Raw genomic sequence first — 18,375 nt, 5'->3', positions numbered from 1 at the left:
ATTTGTTAAGCACTTACTGTGTACTGTGCTAAGCCTGGGGGTCATATATATTTATATAAGCAAGCAAGGTAGCATCTCCCCTCCTGGAACTTGCATTCTAACAGGGGAAAACTGCACAGAAAGGGGAGCTGGAAGGGGGAAGGGATAGGGATAGGGCATGGCTGTCTTCAATTTCTGAAGGACTATCACATGGCAGAGAGAGTAGATTTTTCAGAAGTGGGACCCAATGGGTCCAGGAAAGAAGATTTCAGCACAATGCAAGGAAGAACTTTGTAACAGTTAGAGCTGTCCAGGCATGGGTTGAGCTACCCTTTGAAATATCTTAGTCACTGAAAGTGCTCAAGCAAAGGACTGTCCTTCATGGATGTGGAAGGGCTTTGTGAACTGGGTGGGAGGTTGGCCTGATGAGCTCAAAGCCCTTTTTTCAGTCTAAGAGTCTATAATTCTGGGATTCCATGTGTGTGCAGTAAATGCCCATAGCTGTGTGGCTGAGGGCTTGGTAGCTGGTGGCCATTAGGGTGGTCTTGGTTGCTCACTTTATCCTGTTACATGCATACTGAATCTTGTACCTTCCTTCTCCTCCCCATCCCCTTGGACAGTCTGTGCAGGGGACAGGCCTGGCTTTTATTGCCTTCACCGAGGCCATGACCCACTTCCCAGCCTCTCCCTTCTGGTCTGTCATGTTCTTCCTTATGCTGATCAACCTGGGTCTGGGCAGCATGATCGGGACCATGGCTGGGATCACCACACCCATCATCGATACCTTCAAGGTGCCAAAGGAAATGTTCACAGGTAAATCCTTCCCTCCTCTTTTTTCAACCCTGTGTTCCTCCTCCTCAGGACACCCCTCCATGCCCCATCCTCTGTCCCCCTGCAGGAGGACAAAGGATGAACAGTTTCACTGTCAACAATGCCCAACTTCTTGATTTCAAGAATAGCTGCTGCTTTGCTCAGTTCATTTGTAGACAGATCACTTAGTCCCCAAGTACCCAGAACCTCCCAGCTGATGTAAGCTGGTGCCCTCAGGGAAACTTCTAGTCAGTCAGTCAATCAATACACATTTATTAAACTCTTGCTCTGTGCCAGGCACTGTGCTAAGTACTGAAGATACAAAGAAAGTGGGGAGTGGGTGGGGGGGTGGGAAGTGGTCTCTGGTTTCTAGGAGCTCAAAGTCTAATGGAGAAGACAACATGCAAACAACTATTTACAAACAAGATAAATTGGAAATAATAACAGAACAAAGGCTCTGTCAAGAGGGATTAAGAAAGGCTTCTTGTAGAAGGTGGGATTTTAGCAAGGACTTTAAAGAAGTCAGGGAGAGCAGGAGTTGGAAATGAGAAGGGAGAACGTTCTAGGCATGGGAAACCACCAGTGAAAATGCCAGGAGATGTAGCGTCCTTCAAAAGAAATATCAAAGAGACCAGAGTCACTGAATCCCAGAGGGGGAGGGTGTAAGGTATAAGAAAGCTAGAAAGGAGGATAGTTATGATGGTATTTGAACACCAAATAGAGGGGTGTATACTTGAACATGGAGGTGATAGGGAGCCACTGAAGGTTTTTGAGTAGAGGAGTGACTGGGTCAGTTAAGAAAATCACTGACAGTTTTAGTGGAGGATGGACTGGAGTAGAAGAGGCAAGGAAACCAACCAACAGGTTCTTGCAATAGTCCAGGCATGGGGTGATGATGAGGGTTTGTACCAGGGTGGTGGCAGTGTCAGAGGAGAGAAGGGAGTACATATGAGAAATATTGTGAAGACAGGACTGAGCAACGGATTGGATATGGTAGGTGAGAAAGTGAAGAGTTGAAGGTGACACCTATGTTGTGAACCTGGGCAACTGATTGCTAGCTGGGCTCTATCCTGATTTCCCCACCAGAACCTCGGTGTTTTGGTTGGCAAAGCTGGGGTGAGCTTGGTAATAGTGTCCTCTGGGAATCTGTGCCAACATTTTTCTTGGCAAGTAGGAAAGAAACTGCTGGTGAGGTCAAGGCTATGACAGGTGAGGTGGGGGAGATAGTAGGGCTCCATTGCCACTTTTCAAGGCCTTGTTTCTATGGGCAATGAACATGTTTCCCTCCCTTTCTGAGCCATCATGTAGACTGTAGGTATAGATGGAATAGAACTGGCAGAGCCTCAGCTCTGTCTGCATTCTACCATGAATAGCTGGTCCTTCCTGAGGCAGAACCTCAGTGAGTACTTGAGCTGGGAATCAGACCTCCTGGGTTCTTTTCCCATTTCCATCAAGAACTTCTGTGTTACCCTAGGAATGTCCTCCACCAACCCTTCAGTCCCACCCTAAGTTTGTATTAAGGACTTTTCCAGGCTAATGTTGGTACCCATACTCTTGCTTGGTACCTGGCAGAGCAAGTATGGCCACGGACCTGACATTGCCCATGGGGCTTCCTTGTCCTTTCCCAGACCTCAGTTTCATTGCATTCTTTGGGAGAGATATAGAGGGCATAAAGCCTTTGAACTGAAGGGTTCTGACTCCTGGTCCCAGGCTCTAACCCAGGATATTTCCCTACAAGACCACAAGTAGCGAGACAACAGATGAATGCTACCAACTGGCATCGGGAGTGCTTGTTGGTGGGTTCTCTTAGCTGGGAGTGAGAGGTGATGGGGAGAGGCAGCTGGGCTGCCTCCTTCTCTGTGGGAGCCTCCACGATCTTAAGGGCTCTGAAATCTCTGTTCTCTTTGCAGTTGGGTGCTGCATCGTTGCATTTCTTGTGGGACTCCTGTTTGTCCAGCGCTCTGGGAACTACTTTGTCACCATGTTTGATGACTACTCAGCTACTCTGCCCCTCACTGTCATTGTCATCCTAGAGAACATCGCTGTATCCTGGATTTACGGGACCAAGAAGTAAGGTTCTGACTTGGGTGGGGAGGGATGTTGGGGATGGGCAGAGAATGTCTTCCAAGGGTGGGAAGCCTGGGAGAGGGAAGATTTCTCCTTAGAGGTCCTGGTCCCTGCCCTGGAAATTACTGGAGAGGTATGGAGGGTCTTTCATTCTCAGAACCAATTGCTGGTGGGCTGGTAACTCACTGACCCCTTCCTTCTGGTGCCACTCAGTTCCCTGCTTCATTTTTAGCAATAGAAGTAAGGTTATGGAACTCAGTAGATTTTTCAAGCACCTATGGTTTACTGAGCCCATGTACTTAAAGAAGGATGTAAGCTAGAGTGGATGCTTGCACTGTCCTTCAGGACAGGATGCCTAGCCAAAGAGAGGAGGCCTAGCTAAAACAACCAGAGAATAGATCAGAGAGCAAACTCGGTGCTCTGGAAAGAACACTAGTTCAGTTCAAGTTCTGCCTCTGACGTTTAGTACCTCTGACCCTTACCTACTGGACAAGTCATTTCACTAACTCTGCTTCCATTTCTTCATCTGTAAAATAAGGGGCTTATACTAGATTCCTTCCAATGCCCCTTCTAGCTCTAGCTGTATGATCTATAAGCCATACTTGGAGCCCATCACAGCCCTGAATGCAGAGGAAATTAAGATAGAGCCAAGGAAGGGCTGGGCCTCTGATCCTGCATCTGGGATAGGGAGATAGCTCTGACTTAAAAGCGCTGGACTTGAATCCTGGCTTTCATACTAACTAGCTGCATGGCACTGGGCAAGTCATTTAGCCTCTCTCAGCCTCCATTTCTTCATCTGTAAACTAGGGTTAATATAAGCACCTACCTCAAAGAGTTATTGTAAGAATCAAATGAGAGAATTTACATAAAACATTTCACAAACCTTAAAACCCTTGCCCTTTATAAATGTTCATCAGAACTGTCTCTTCTCCGTGGCTAACCTGTTCCTCCAGTCTTCCAATTGACCTCCTAGTTCCCTAATTGTTATTCTGATTTGCTGCTCTAGAGAAAAACACCTTTTCCTTGCTCTCTGTTGTCTTCTAATCCCTTTCTAATTTAACCCTCACACTCCCTAGTTCCTCTCCATCTCCCCCTCATTCTGTTGTTGTTCAGTTGTTTCAGTCATGTCTGACTCTCCTTGACCCCATTTGGGGTTTTCTTGGCAGAGGTACTGGAGTGGTTTGCCATTTTCTTCTGCAGTTCATTTTACAGATGAAGAAACTGAGGCAAACAGGTTGAAGTGACTTGCCCAGGATCACCCAGATAGTAAATGTCTGAAGCAAGATTTGAACTCAGGAAGACAGTCTTCCTGACTCCAGGCCCAATGCTCTGTCCACTGCACCCCATCTCCATTCTAATCCCCCTCTAATTTAACCCTAACACTCCCTAGTTCCTCTCCCTCTCTTTCTCCCTCTCTTTTCTACTGGAATACTGGAGTTTAGGGATTTAGGGTATTGGAAACCAGTCCTTTCCTCATGTATTCCGTTCCAACCACACAGTCTCCCTCTTCAAACTAATGAAAACCTGACTTTCTCTCAGGGATGCTACATCCCTGGAAGGCCTGTCCATTGGTGGCCAGCCCTCCTTCAAATCCTTCTGCCCTCCTCACAGGGCCAAAAGGAAGAGCCAGAATGATCTTTGCTTCCCATCACCCCCCTTCCAAACCATTGTCCTGATGAAATTGCCCAGTATTTTTTTTCTGCTCAGAAGTTCATGCCATGAGGTTATACCACTTTCTCCACATCCTGCTTACAATCTTCTACCACCCCTCCCTCGGCCATGAGGGGCCAAAAGCAGAATAGAGTGGAATCCTTCCTCTATGGCTATCTGAATGACCCCTGAATAATCTAGATTTAAATCTCATCAATGTGGGACCATCTTCCAGTGGTGCCTATTCCCTGCCATTTACACTTCCTCATGCTTCATTCATATTCCTCCATAAATCTTCCATTGCATGACCATCCCACATATTAGAGGCCTTCCTCTTGATATTTTGGCATTACTACAGTAGGCATGGGCAGCTAGGTGGAGCAGTGGATACAGCACTGGGCCTGGAGCATTAAGACTCATCTTCCTGAATTCAAATCTGACTTCAGACACTTAGCTGTGTGACCCTGGGTAAGTCATTGCCTCAGTTTCCTCATCTGTAAAGTGAGCTGGAGAAGGAAATGGCAAATCACTCCAGTATCTTTGCCAAGAAAACCCCCAAATGGGGTCACAAAGAGTCAGACGTGACTGAAAAACAACTGAATAACTGAAAGGGTAGGTATTGCTATGTAGGCAGGCCAAGTGCAGTGGAGCACTCGGTTTGTCTAGCTGTTACCCCGAGCCCTCCCTAAAATGAGTAGTTCACCTCCTTTTCTGGTCATAAATCCCATAAGATCATAAATTTAGAGCTGGAAGGGCTCTTAGACTCTATCTAATCCAACTCACTCATTTTACAGATAAGGAAACTGAGGCCCAGGGAGGCAAAGTAATTTGCCCAAAGTCACATTGATACTAAGTGGTAGAGCCAGGATTAGAACCCAGGTTGCCAGACTTTAAGTCTCATTCCATTACATCTTGCTTTCTTGCTCTTGAGTGATGGCGTTTACACCCCTCCTCATGCACATGTCTTCATTGGTAATTTTGCAGCCCATTTACATCCACCATATATCTCTCTATTGCTCTTTGGGTCACCCATGATTTTGCTTCTTCAGAGATTGCAGTGTTCCATGATTAACAACTCTACAGGATCATTAAAAGAACAAGATAAGGATAGAAAGTGGATTCTAAGGATAGAGTGGATTTCATTGGTATAGGGAATGAAGAAGCGCCCTCTGCTGATAAAGACTAGTACCTTCCCTTCAACTTCTAGTCTTACAGAGTAGACTGGGGCACTGAGAAGTTAAGTATCTTGCCCAGAGTCACACAGCCAAGAGGAAAGACTTGAATCCAGGTCTTCAGTACTCCAAAGTCAGATCTCTAGTCACTCCACCATGCTAATGCTGGAAGAATATTCATGTTTTAAAAGATGGGTTATTATTTCACGAAGCAGCTTGGGATCAAAATAAGGGATGTGCTATTTCCCAAATGCTATAGTCTGCTTTCTTCCTCCCACTCAATTCCTGGCCCAGTTCTGTGTAGTCTCTGTCCAAGATGCTGATAGAATCAGCTCAATGGAATCCCTATCATAGTCCAATCAGATGTTAATAAAGAAATTATTGAGGTGTTGGCTATGGAAATATTGAGCAAGGAATGAACACAAGAGCTATTGTGGAAGTTGTAACTGATTAGACATGAGAGGTGAAAGAAGAAGAAAGAATAAAAGATATTTACATTTTGAACACGGGATATTGAGTGACAGTAGTGCCACTGATAGAAATAGTGAAGTTATATAGAGGAGTAGATTTAGGAGAATAAATGGTAAATTTGGTTTTGGACACATTGTATTTGATATGCTTAAGACGTCCAGGTAGAAATGTCTTATGAGCAATTAGATATCTGAGTCTGGAGCTTGGAAGAGAAGTCAGGACTGGGGATTTACAGATTTCTGCATTGTGGTATGTAGTGAAGGGGAGAGGAAGAGGAAGAGTAATTCACTTAGCATCAGAAGAATCAGGTTTCTGTATTAACCCTAGCACTTAGGGACTTTATAATTTTGGGCAAGTAATGTAAATTCTGAATTTCAGTTGCTTCATCCCCAAATGGAAGAATATTTATACAACCTACCTTGCAGGGTTGTTGTGAGAGAAGCAATTTGTCATCCTCAAAGTGCTATTGAAAAGTTCTTGTTATTACATGGAGGAGATAGTTGAAGTCATGGAAATCCATGAGATTGGCAAGTATAGAGAACCTTGTCCACTCTCCTCAAATCCCCTGTTCGGAAGTCCTTTCTTATGCAGAATCTAAATTGTCCTCCTGGCAATTTCCATCTACTGGTGCCAAGCAGAACAGAGTGTAATCCTGCCTTCATATAACAGCCCCATAGATGAAAGAGCACTGGGCTTGGAGTACAGAGAAACCTGGGTTTGAATCCTGTCTCTGATGTTTACTATTTGTGTGACAATGGGTAAGTTATTTCATTTCTCTATCCAGTTTCCTCATCTATAAAATGGAGATAATAATAATAAAGGTTGAAAGAATCAAATGCATGTACCCTTCACAAATCTTTAGGTGTATTTAAATCTCAGATGTTGTTATTATCATTACTGGAAGGCAGCTATCACATCCTCCCACCCCCCACATCTTTTCTCCTCCAATCCTCATACAAGACATTCTGGTACTCCCACTATACTTGTAATCTGCTCTGTACCCCACTCTAGCTTGTCAATGTCCTTCCATATTTTAGAGTGCCTTCCTAAAATACAGTGCTACAAACTGAACATTTAAAGATAGGCCTCAGTTTATGGAAGAATACTACTTGAAGTAGTCAAATATTTATTAAGCACCTACTGTGTGCCAGGCACTGTGCTGGAGTCTGCCATTTAGGGTTGTTCTAAATAAGGAAAGCACTTTGTGAAACTTAGGGTGTTCTGTAAGTGTGAGATCAAGTCAGTGCACAGTAGTGGTCTCACTAGTTTAGGGTGCTACGGGACAATCCCCTTCCTTGTTCTAGACCCTAAATAATCTTTCGTATTTAAGGTTTACAAAACTCCTAATGACCTGCCTTGCCTGTGCGGTTCCATTCTACTCCAGGCACACTCTCTTGTCAAGTCTTGTTATTTCCCGTTGTAATATCTTTCAAATAAGCCCCCTTCTCTCCTCTGACACTGCCATTACCTTGATGCAAACCTCATCACCTCACCCCAGAACTATTACAATAGCCTGATGGCTGGTCTCCACGCCTTAAATCCCTCCCCATCACAGTACATCCCTCAAATAGCTGCCAAATTGATGTTCATAAAGCACAGGTTGCACCAGTTCTCTCTCTCTCTCTCTCTCTCTCTCTCTCTCTCTCTCTCTCTCTCTCTCTCTCTCACACACACACACACACACACACACACACACACACACACACACCATTCAATAAACTTCAGTGACTCCCTATTGCCTCCAAGATCAAATATAAAACCCTCTAGCTTTTGAAGTCCTTTATAACCTGGTCCCTTCCTACCTTTCCATTCTTCTTATACCTTCCTTACACCCCCTCAGCATACTCTGCAATCCAGGGACACTGACCTCCTTGCTATTCCTCCCCCCAAAACACTTCATCTTCTGACTCTCAGCCTTTTCACTGTCCCCAATACATGGAATACTCTCCCTCCTCATCTTTACCTCTTAGCTTCCTTCAAGTCTTAGCTAAAGTCCCCTCTTCTACAAGAAGCTAAAAGCTCTCCCAGTCTTCAATCTTAGTGCCTTCCCTCTGAGACGACACCCAACTCAGCCTCTCTGTCTTGTTTATACATAGTATTTGCATGTTGACTCCCCGATTAGATTGTGAGCTCTTTGGGAGCGGGCACTGTCTTTTGCCAGTCTTTTGTATCCCCAGTGATTTAACACAGTGCCTGACACTAAAGTGACTTCCTCAGAGGTAGTGTCAGAGCCAGGATCTAAACCTGACTGTGACTCAGGGCTTTCTCCACTATAAAATGCTGCCTCCCCTGTACTTCTGTTAACGCAGCCTTATTGTTGGCTCATGTTGAACTTGTACCCTGATAAGACTTATCCAGGTATTGTGTAAATATTTGTCTAATTGAACCTAGGAGGCTCTGGGGAAGCCGTACTTTTCACACTTCTACAGCAGAGGGCATCTGAGACTGTACAAACTTGATCTTAGATTTCAAGCTAGAAGAGATCTTAGAAACTATCTGGTCCAAACCCCTCATTTTACAGATGTTCGAATGTTTGCCCACTATTTGCATGTTATCTCCTCCATTAGACTGAGAGGCCTTTAAGAGGGACTACATTTTGCCTGTCTTTGTAGGACTTGATAATCCTCGAAGGCTAGCACAGTACCTAACACATAGTAGGTGCTTAATAAACATTTATTTATTAAGACTAAGAGAGGTTAAGCTACTTGTCTGAGGTCATACAGATCATAAATGTCAGAACCCAGAACCTCTTACTGAGAACTTTGGTCTCCAAATCCAGTACCCTTTCAATTCTACGTTCTACTGGTGAATCCCCTTCTTAAGACTGGGGAAGGACAGGCATTGGCACCACCTGCCTGGGCAAAAGGGGTTATGGAGGTATGCGTAGATGCAATCTTGTGATAATGACCTGTCATTATTGTGCAGAGTGTAGACCATACATGAGAAGAAGAGGACACTGATGGGTTCCAATCTCACTGGGAATAAAGAAATGGGTTCTCAGACTTTTTTGTGAGATGACTCCAGACACCATGAAAGCAGAGTCAGCTTTAGGCAGGAAGTGAATATTGTGTCAGGACCAGAAGGAATCTTAGAGGTCGTTTAGACTCACCTCCCTCATTTTACCAGTGAAGGTACTTATTGGGCCCCAGAGATCACACACAAATAGCTAGTGGCAGTTCTGGAACTCAATCCCAGATTTCATAACTCAATCTAGACTTTTTTTTTTTGGGTGGGGAAATTTGACAAAAACTGTGATTTCATCCATTCAAGGAACCCCCAGGGAGGAAACTCCCTCCACTGATACAGATGGCCACCTTCTCTGCAACTAGTCTTAGAGTACACTGGGGGGAGGGGCAATGAGAGGTTAAATGACTTGCCCAAGGTCACATAGCTGGTATACATCCTATGGAAGACTTGAAATCAGGTCTTCATGATTCCAAGGCCAGCTCAGTATCTAGGATGCTCTCAGGCCTAAGATTACTCAAATCAAAACTTTTTTTAAAGTTATTCCATGGAACATCATCAAGAGTACCCCAAGTCAATCAGGCCAAGCTGATGAGTATTTATTAAAAGCTTACTATGCACCAGACACTGTGCTAAGTGCTAGGGATACAAAGAAAGGCAAAATACAGTCTCCATTCCCAAGAAGCTGTTTAATGGAGGAGACAACTATGTACAGACAAGCTACATAAAGGATAAATTGGGGGAAGCCTCAAAGGAGTACAAGGATTGAGGAGGACTAGAAAAGGTTTCTTGTAGAAGATGGGATTTTAGCTGGAACTTAGAGGAAACAAGAGAAGTAATGAGGCAGAGATGAGGAGGAAGAAAAGTCTGGTATTAGAGACAGCCAGTGAAAAATCACAGAGTTGGAAGATGGAGTGTTCAAGGAATAGCAAGGAAGCCAATTTCCCCAGATCACAGAGTATGTGGAAGAAGGAAGGTATAAGAAGACTGGAAAGGTGGGAAGGGACCAGGTTTTAAATGCCAGACAGAGGATTTTAGATTTGATCTTAGTAGTATAGGGAGCCCCTAGAGTTTATTGAAAGGGGAGAGGGTAGTTGGTCAGACTTGTGCTGATTGTTTTGGCAGCAGAGTGGAGGATGGGCTAGAGTGAGGAGAGATTTAAGGCACGGAGACCAATCATACCAAACAATTGGTGAAGTATAAGGTGATGAGGACCTGCAAGGTGTAACAGTGTCAAAGGAGAGCAGGGGGTATATAAGAGGTAAAATCATAAAAAATTAGAATCAACAGGACTTGGCAAGATGTTGGAGGTCAAAGAAAGTGAAGAGACAAAGGTTGCAAACTGGGGTAACAGGGAGGGTGGTAGGGGCCTCCATGGTAAGAGGAAAGTTAGGAAAGGAGGGGCGCTTTGGAGGAAGTTTGAGTTTAGGTTTGGACATGTTGAGTTTAAGATGACTATGGGACATCCAGTTCAAGATCTAGTCCAATATTCATTTGGAGATGTGAGACTGGACATTAAACAATATCAGCACACTGTTTAGAGCACGGTATGACACAAATACTAAAAAAATACTAGCCCAGTATAGACCCGGACAGAAATCTTTATTGTCAGTTGGCTCCTATGATAAGTTATTAACCAAACTAGCCAACTACTGGCTGGTTGACAACCCTTGGTGATTCCTGTCTAATGATCTCTTTCCATTATACTGCACTGCCCTACTTCTTGAGCACCCACTAGATTAAGCTCCCTAACAGTGAAGACCTTATCTGACTTATCTTCCTCTCTACCCCAGAAAAGAGCATAATTCCTTGTGTTTTTTGTAAAGTTCTGGTGTTGGTCCAGACCTACGGTCTCATCAGGATGGGGAGCCACAAGTCCTTTCACTAATGCAGATCTGATGGCTTATGGTCTTCAAGAATTGCTTGGGGGGGAGGGTGCCACCAAGAGGGTGAGTGACCTGTTCTTGCTATGTATCAAAGGCAGAATTTGAACCCAGGTCTTTCTGACGCCACTGCTGATTCTTTATCTACCATACCACAATGCTTATTACCTCGTCCACGAGATGCAATTAATAAATGTGGACAGAAAAAAAAAAGAACAAAGGGAGGAATCTAGATTGCCAATCGTGAACTTATCTTCAGTTCTGTATTCTCTCTCACCCCACATATCCAAGCAAAATCCCAGTCCTGTCATTTCTTCCTCGATGACGTTTCTCATATCAGTCTCTTTCTACTCACATCACAATCACCCAGGGCTGTGCTTGAGTCAGTTAAAGCTGGAGAGCCACTTGTTAAAATTTCAGTGTGAGAGTTTAAATCTCTCTTACAAACCAGGGCCTGATTTATTGTTTTGCTGGTTTCTAGACTTAAGAAAGTGATGGAGAAAATCATAATAATGCAGATTAAACAACGTATTGTATGTGTGTATTTTCCCTCCTTTCCCCTCCCCAGAGCTAGTAGTTAAACATTTACCCTGCAATCACCCTGGTTCAGAGCCCCATCATGTCTCACTTTAATTATTATACTAGTTTCCTAATTTGTGTCCCCATCTCCATTCTCTTCTCCTATCCATCCTCCACAAAATTTACCGAGTTATATTCCTAAAGTACAGATCTGACTCGTCACTTCTCTGCTTGGAAAATCCCAGTGGTTTCCATTAGCTCTTGGAACAAAACTATACTCCCCTGTTTGACATTTAAAGTCCTTCACCATCTGGCTCCAACCTACCTTGCCAGGCTTATTATACATTACTGCCCTTTACACAGCCTGTAGTCCAGCCAAAATGGCCACTTGATCTTCTTCAAACACAACACGTTGTCTTTTGTCTACACTCTTTGTACAGACTGTGTGCCCGTTACCTGGAAGGCCCTCCCTCCTCCCGTCTGCCTAGTAGAATCCTCGTGTATCTTCAAAGCTCAGCCTAAATGTCACCTCCTACACAAGGCCTTTCCAGACCCTCCTAAACTGCTAGTGCCTTCCTATCCCAAGATTACTTTGTATTTTTTTTTTTTTTTGGCAAAGCGATGGGGTGAAGTGATTTTTGCCCAGGGTGAAGATTACTTTGTATTTCTTTGGATATGTTTTGGATATACTTACAAGTGTACAATGTTTTTCCCTTGGTTAGAAAGTAAGCTTTTTTGAAAGCAAGAACTGTTTCACTTTTGTCTTTGTCACTCCATCACAACATAATACAATAGCATAAATATTTATTAATCACCTACTACATACCAGTCACTGAGCTAAGTGCTGGGGATACAATAAGAAAAGGAAAGAGGCCCTGCTCTTAAGGACCGTATAGTCTAAGGGAGGAACCCAACATATAAAAGGAAGCTAAAAGGTGGGGCAGGGGAGGAAGCACTCAGAGTTGGAGTGCAGGGGCGTGATGACGGTAGTGTAGATTCCAAAGACCTGTGGCCATTGGGAAACGAAAGAGTTCATTGGGCTTCTGAGCCCTCTTTACTTGAAGGGTTTGAGAGAAGTGTTTTACTCCTTCCTCCAGCCTTCCAATCAGAGGGGCAGAGGCTACTGAGGGTCCTGATAAGGTGTAAGAACTAAAGCTGAAGCAGTCTATGATGATGAGTTTCCTGGCCGTGAGCTTTTCCTGGGGGAGGTCATGATGAAAGTGGTATAGCATCCAAAGAGTATAGATGGTGGGAAATGAAGAGGGGGCTGGGCTTCTTTCTTCTCCTTATATGGAAGTTTTATATGTAGCACCTAGCAAAGTGCTTGACACATAGTGGGTACTTAATAAATTCTTTGATGATTCATTGTTGAAGGATGGAAGACTTACTGTATTATTATATATTGTGTATTGTACATTAGAGGCAGCTAGGTAGCTCAGTGGGCAGCTAGGTGGCAAAGTGGATAGAATGACTGGCCTGGAGTTGGGAAGACTCATCTTCCTGAGCTCAAATCAAGCCTCAGACCTTTACTAGCTGTGTGACCCTGAGCAAGTTCACTTAACCCCATTTCCCTCAGTTTCCTCAACTATCAAATGAGGTGGAGAAGAAAATGGCAAACCATTCCATTTTCTTTGCCATGAAAACCCCAAATCAGGGCAGCTAGGTGGCGAAGTGGATAGAGCACTGGCCCTGGAGTCAAGAGGACTTGAGTTCACATCAGAGACTTGACTCTAGCTGTGTGACCCTGGACAAGTCATTTAACCCTGATTGCCTCACCAAAACAAAACAAAACAAAAAAAAACTCAAATGGGGTCAGGAAGAGTGGGACACAATGGAAACAAGTGAACAACAAAACAACAAAAGGTTGCTCAGTGGATAAAGCATTGAGCCAGAAGTCAGGAAGATTTGAGTTCAAATTTGGTTTCAGACACTTACTACCTGTGTGACCCTGGGCAAGTCACTTAAAGGCTGCCAGACTTAGTTTTCTTATTGATAAAGTGGGGATAATAGTAGCTAATATCTTCTAGGGTTGTTGTGAAGATAACTTGTAAAGTGTTTTGGAAACCTAAAACCTATAAATGCTTGCTATTGTTATTATTAAGTATGGAGCTCTGAGCTAGGAATATGAATGGAGACCAAAGAAGTACTTTAGAAGACTTTCCAGTATACCTGAGAATCGGGGCATTCACTCGCCCCACCTCCACCCCTTCCAGTTCTAGATAGTAGACCCTAATCCCACACATCCTGTAAATCCCAGTTCAAATCCTACCTCTCATCTCCTGATTCATGTAGTTGTAAATAATTGTAGCTCTTGTTTTGCACCTCTCTTACACATTTATTAGGTTCCATTCTCAGTTCGGGTGTTTTGTATTGGTATCTTACACTCTGTTAGAATGTAAGTGCCCTAAGGTAGGAACCATGTCTGAACTCAACTTTGTCTTCAAGAGTAGTGCTCTGCACCTGGTGGCAGCTTAATCAGTGGCTGTTGAACTGAATTAAACTTTGATGTGTGAATGTTTATCAAGGGCCATATCAACAGGCACAACTTAATGTAGTACAAAGAGGGCTAGCCTTGACTTCAGGACATTTCGGTCCTTTACTACCTCTGAGTATCTTTGGGCAAGTCATTTCACTTCTGAGCCTCAGTTTCCTCATCTGTTAAATGAGAACATTGAATGAGATGATTTCTGAAGTCCCTTCCTGTTCTGACATTTATTCTCTCTGATCCTGGGAATACATGATTTTTATGGTTGATTAGGGTAGAGGAGAGAGCAAAAAGGGATAGAGTTGCTTCCCATCTCCTAGGAGAAGGGAGGAGCTAACCAAGAAAACTTCTTGCCAATGATCAGTTTGGAGCCGGGCAGATGTGGGGGGAGGGGGTGGGTGAGAATGTTCTTTGCCCCTGAGCAATGTGATGAAAAATACCCTCTCATACCCTTTGTGACCGACATTCACCCCATCTCCTCCTGTCCTCTCTGTTTTCTTCTCTTGCCAGATTCATGCAGGAGCTGACAGAGATGCTGGGCTTCCGACCTTACCAATTCTACTTCTACATGTGGAAGTATGTGTCCCCCCTGTGCATGGCCGTTCTCACCACTGCCAGCATCATCCAGCTGGGTGTCACCCCACCGGGCTATAGTGCCTGGATCAAGGAGGAGGTAAGGAGAGAACAGGTCACCTTTCCCCAAGCTTCCCTCTCCCATGGGGTTCCCTGTTCCAAAGGGCAGGCTCACATTGGATCCATTGAATCCTTCTTGAGTCACTATAATTTCTCAGACCTGTTTACTTGTTCTCAGCAGGAAGTTATTGCTCCATTTCAGATCTGGGGCAACTGAGGCTCAGATAAGCCATACTAGTTAACCACAGTGACAAAAAACAGCTTAGCAGTGAGACCAAAGCTAGACCCCAGGTCTCCTGATTCCTGGTCCACTCCACTATGTTGCTTCTTATCATTTATAGGGTGTGTCATTTAAGAGTACTGGTTCTGGAGTCAGAGAACCTGGACTCCAATGATTGCCTAGTTGTTTGGGGGCTTTTTTGGAGAGTTTTCCAACTTTTATTAATAAGAAAGGTGATACTTCATTCAGATGGCCAACTTTAAAAAAATTGTCACCCATTTACCTTTTCTTTCAGTTATATTTTTCAATGTTGGCTCTTATAAGAAAGAAAAGAAAAGAAACCTAATTTTTAATAAAAGTTACAACCAGAAGCAAGGATCTCTTCCTTTCAGGGCAAAAGAATAGGAAGCAGGAAAAGGGAAAGAAATGGGGCAAATGAGATGAAATTCATTAAGGATAAAAATTCATTGCTCAAATTCAGAATAATAATTGAATAACTTTGTTATTTCATATGTATCTGGAAATGGACTAGAGACAAGTTCCAATCCTGTCAGGTAGAGGTAGAGTTCCAGCATTTGATACAATATTCCAAGAGAGGGTAAAAGTAACATTTCTATTTCCTTTGAGACCATTTCCATTGTCAAAGATAAAATATTTTGATTTCATATCTTTCAGCAGCAGCTTTGGATTATCGACTTTACATTCCAATCAAATATATTCTCTAGATCAGCAGTTACATCAAATGTAATGAATCCCAGATCACTTCATTCTCTAGGTCCAGTGAAGTCTTTTACATTTTTTTTTTAGCAAGTCACTTATTTTCCATGGGCCTCAGTTTCCTTATCTGTAAAATGATGGAGTTGGATTTGGTGGCCTTTGAGATACCTTCCAGCTCTAGAACTATAATTCTATGCCAGGGAGTGTGATTTGGTCTCTTCAATAACTGTGGCATGGAAAGGCATGAGGAAGACTTGTCCTCTTGGGGTGCCTACATGAATTGGTGAGGAGGGTCAGAGAGAAACCATTCCTATCCCTAGAGAGAGAACCAGACAAGTGTGACCCATCTGGCTGATGCTTTTACTTACTTCCTCTCTCAGGCTGCAGAACGGTACCTCTATTTCCCCAACTGGGCCATGGCTATCCTGATCACTCTTATTGTCCTGGCCACTCTGCCCATCCCTGTGGTCTTCATCCTCCGCCAGTTCCACCTGCTGTCAGATGGCTCCAATACCCTGTCTGTGTCCTACAAGAAGGGCCGGATGATGAAGGACATCTCCAACTTGGAGGAAAACGATGAAACCCGCTTCATCCTGAGCAAGATGCCCAGTGAGACTCCCTCCCCGATGCCCACCCATCGCTCCTACCTTGGCCCAGGAAGCACATCCCCCCTGGAGATGAGCAGTGCCCCCAATGGACGCTATGGGAGTGGATACCTGCTCGCCAGCACCCCTGAATCTGAGCTGTGACCACTGTCACTTGACTTCCCACCCTCCATCCCTTACCTGTCTCTCTGGTCTACCTTCCTACTGCCCATATTCTTGAGCGGTGGTGGTACCATCCCCAGTTCAACTGGGTGTGGGATTCTCAGAGCCACCACCTTGCCTCTTAGAATCATTCCTGGGACCTTGCTCGGTGTAAGGAACAAGGGGTCAGGAACATATTCTCTTCCCCACTCTCCCCCATTTGCCTGTCTCTGTAACTCCATCTGGCCCCCTTCATACCTCTAGCCAGATTACACACCCTAGGAGGTGCCATCACAATAGTTTAGGTGCTGTGGTGGCTGTGTCAGAGATGACTCAGGAATCTGGATTCCCAGCCCAGCAGCTCTTCCAGGTGACTCCTGAGGCATCCCTTTCACCTCTCTCCCTATTTTCTGCCACCTCTGGTTGTCTCTCTCCTTGGTGTTTTCTTGCTCCTTACCTGAACAAAGCTTGATGAGGCAATGACTCCATTAAGACTGGAGGTTCCTCTCTTGGGACCAGCAGGTTACACCACTGATGATCTGGGAGGAGGATGCTCCCCAGTAGACACAAGCAGTGGGTGGGCTAAAAGTCTATCTTCAGGCCTGGTACTTGGCAGCCACAGGGAGGCCTCCAAGGGTATTTGTTCTATGAGAGAGACCAAGGAAACTGCCTCTGGAGCCTCGGGTAGTTGGTGCAGGGCCCCCCTTATGTCTGATCTTGGTGGGAGGAGAGGGGGAAGTGGTGAGTTGATGATGAATGGATTTCAATGCTGTGTCTAAGTCCCAGATGTAATGTTCCAGCCACTGTCCTAAGTATGCTAGATCTTGCTCAGGGACCAATATAAGGTCTCCCTAGCTGTGGGGGAGAAGACGGAGGGTAAGCTATTATAGGATGCTGCTTTTACTGTGTGTGTGTGTACATGGACACATCTGTCCTGCTGTCTGTCTCCTCATGTCTGTGAGAATAACCCTGACTGGGGCCAGGTCAGTGTCTCAGCTTGGGAATACTTTGCTTAGCCCTCACGCTCTGAGTGGAGCCTGAGGGCAGTGGCCTCTGACTCTCTCCAGTTCTGCGAGCAAGGACAATTGGGAGTGAGGTGAGGTGGGGGAGGAAGGCTTCTCCCAAACTTGTTTTCAGAAGCACACTATTTCCCCCCTCTCCTACCCCTCCCCCAATCATTCCAGGCAGGGGACAGTCCTCTCCACTGGCAGCTACTCCCTCCAGGGCAGGAGGGCCCTGGGATCTGAGGGATTCTCTGTGCTCCTAGGAGTGTGGGGGGGGGGGGGGGGGGCCCCCCCCCGCCTTCCCCCCGGCCGGGGGGGGGGGGCCCGGGGGGGGGGGGGATTTCCCGGGGCCCGGGGGGGGGGGGGGGGGGGGTCTGGCCCAGGACCTTCCTTGCCCATGGTTGGTTAATTGGGCACAAGGTGGAGAAGTGCTAGGGTCTGGGGAAAAGAGTTTCAATTTCACTGCCTCCTCAGCCCTGATGGCCACTCCCACCCTGCACAATCCCTTCAGGACTTTGAACAATCCCAGTGGCGACTCTCTCCAGTGACTGCCTCCCCTCACCCCACCCACTCCACTGTCACCAGCTTCCTCTCCACCTCTTCCCTTCTTCCTCTTCCTTATCCCTTACTACTTTAGAACCACTCCCAAGCCTCTTAGGTCCTATCTTACAACTCAGCTTAACAGGGAACTTAACAGAACCCTGCTGTTTCAGGGGAGTGTAGACCCTTCCCTGATGAGTTACCGAATGAGTGAGTTCCTTTAGACCAGTGGCTTAGAAAACAGAACTCAAACTCAGGTCCCCTGACAACTCATCTGGGGTTCTTTTCACAACATCATACCCAGTATTATCATCCAGACTTGCCTGGTTGAGGGCTAGCTACCCACAGGAAGAGTCAGGATTTCTGAGCACAAACATGGAATCACAGGACCTGAATTCAAATCTTGGCTCTGTCACTTGCTACCCATATATCTCATCTGTAAAATAGTCAGGTTGGACTATATGACCTCTAAGGTCCTTTCCTGCTCTCAATCCTGTGATGGTGGTGGGGAGAAG

The 18,375-nt window shown here is 45.1% G+C and overlaps 1 protein-coding gene across 2 annotated transcripts in view; it reads left to right on the top strand.

The window, feature by feature from the left end:
• Positions 1 to 16,319, top strand: part of SLC6A17 (solute carrier family 6 member 17) — a 35,367-nt gene extending 19,048 nt beyond the window's left edge. Inside the window, exons 8-11 of one of the 2 annotated variants that reach the window (XM_027856789.1) lie at positions 609 to 792; positions 2,700 to 2,859; positions 14,511 to 14,673; positions 15,951 to 16,319. In XM_027856789.1, the coding sequence (XP_027712590.1) occupies positions 609 to 792; positions 2,700 to 2,859; positions 14,511 to 14,673; positions 15,951 to 16,319 (876 nt within the window). Of the gene's footprint in view, positions 1 to 599; positions 793 to 2,699; positions 2,860 to 14,510; positions 14,674 to 15,950 lie in introns of both variants that reach the window. The other variant, XM_027856788.1, reaches the window with a different exon arrangement.
• The last annotated feature ends 2,056 nt before the right edge of the window (positions 16,320 to 18,375 follow it).

The sequence above is a fragment of the Vombatus ursinus genome, unplaced genomic scaffold, assembly GCF_900497805.2.
Source record: "Vombatus ursinus unplaced genomic scaffold, bare-nosed wombat genome assembly UNPS02011613.1, whole genome shotgun sequence".
In the NCBI taxonomy this organism is placed as follows: domain Eukaryota; kingdom Metazoa; phylum Chordata; class Mammalia; order Diprotodontia; family Vombatidae; genus Vombatus; species Vombatus ursinus.
This window is presented reverse-complemented; position numbering and strand designations above follow the sequence as displayed.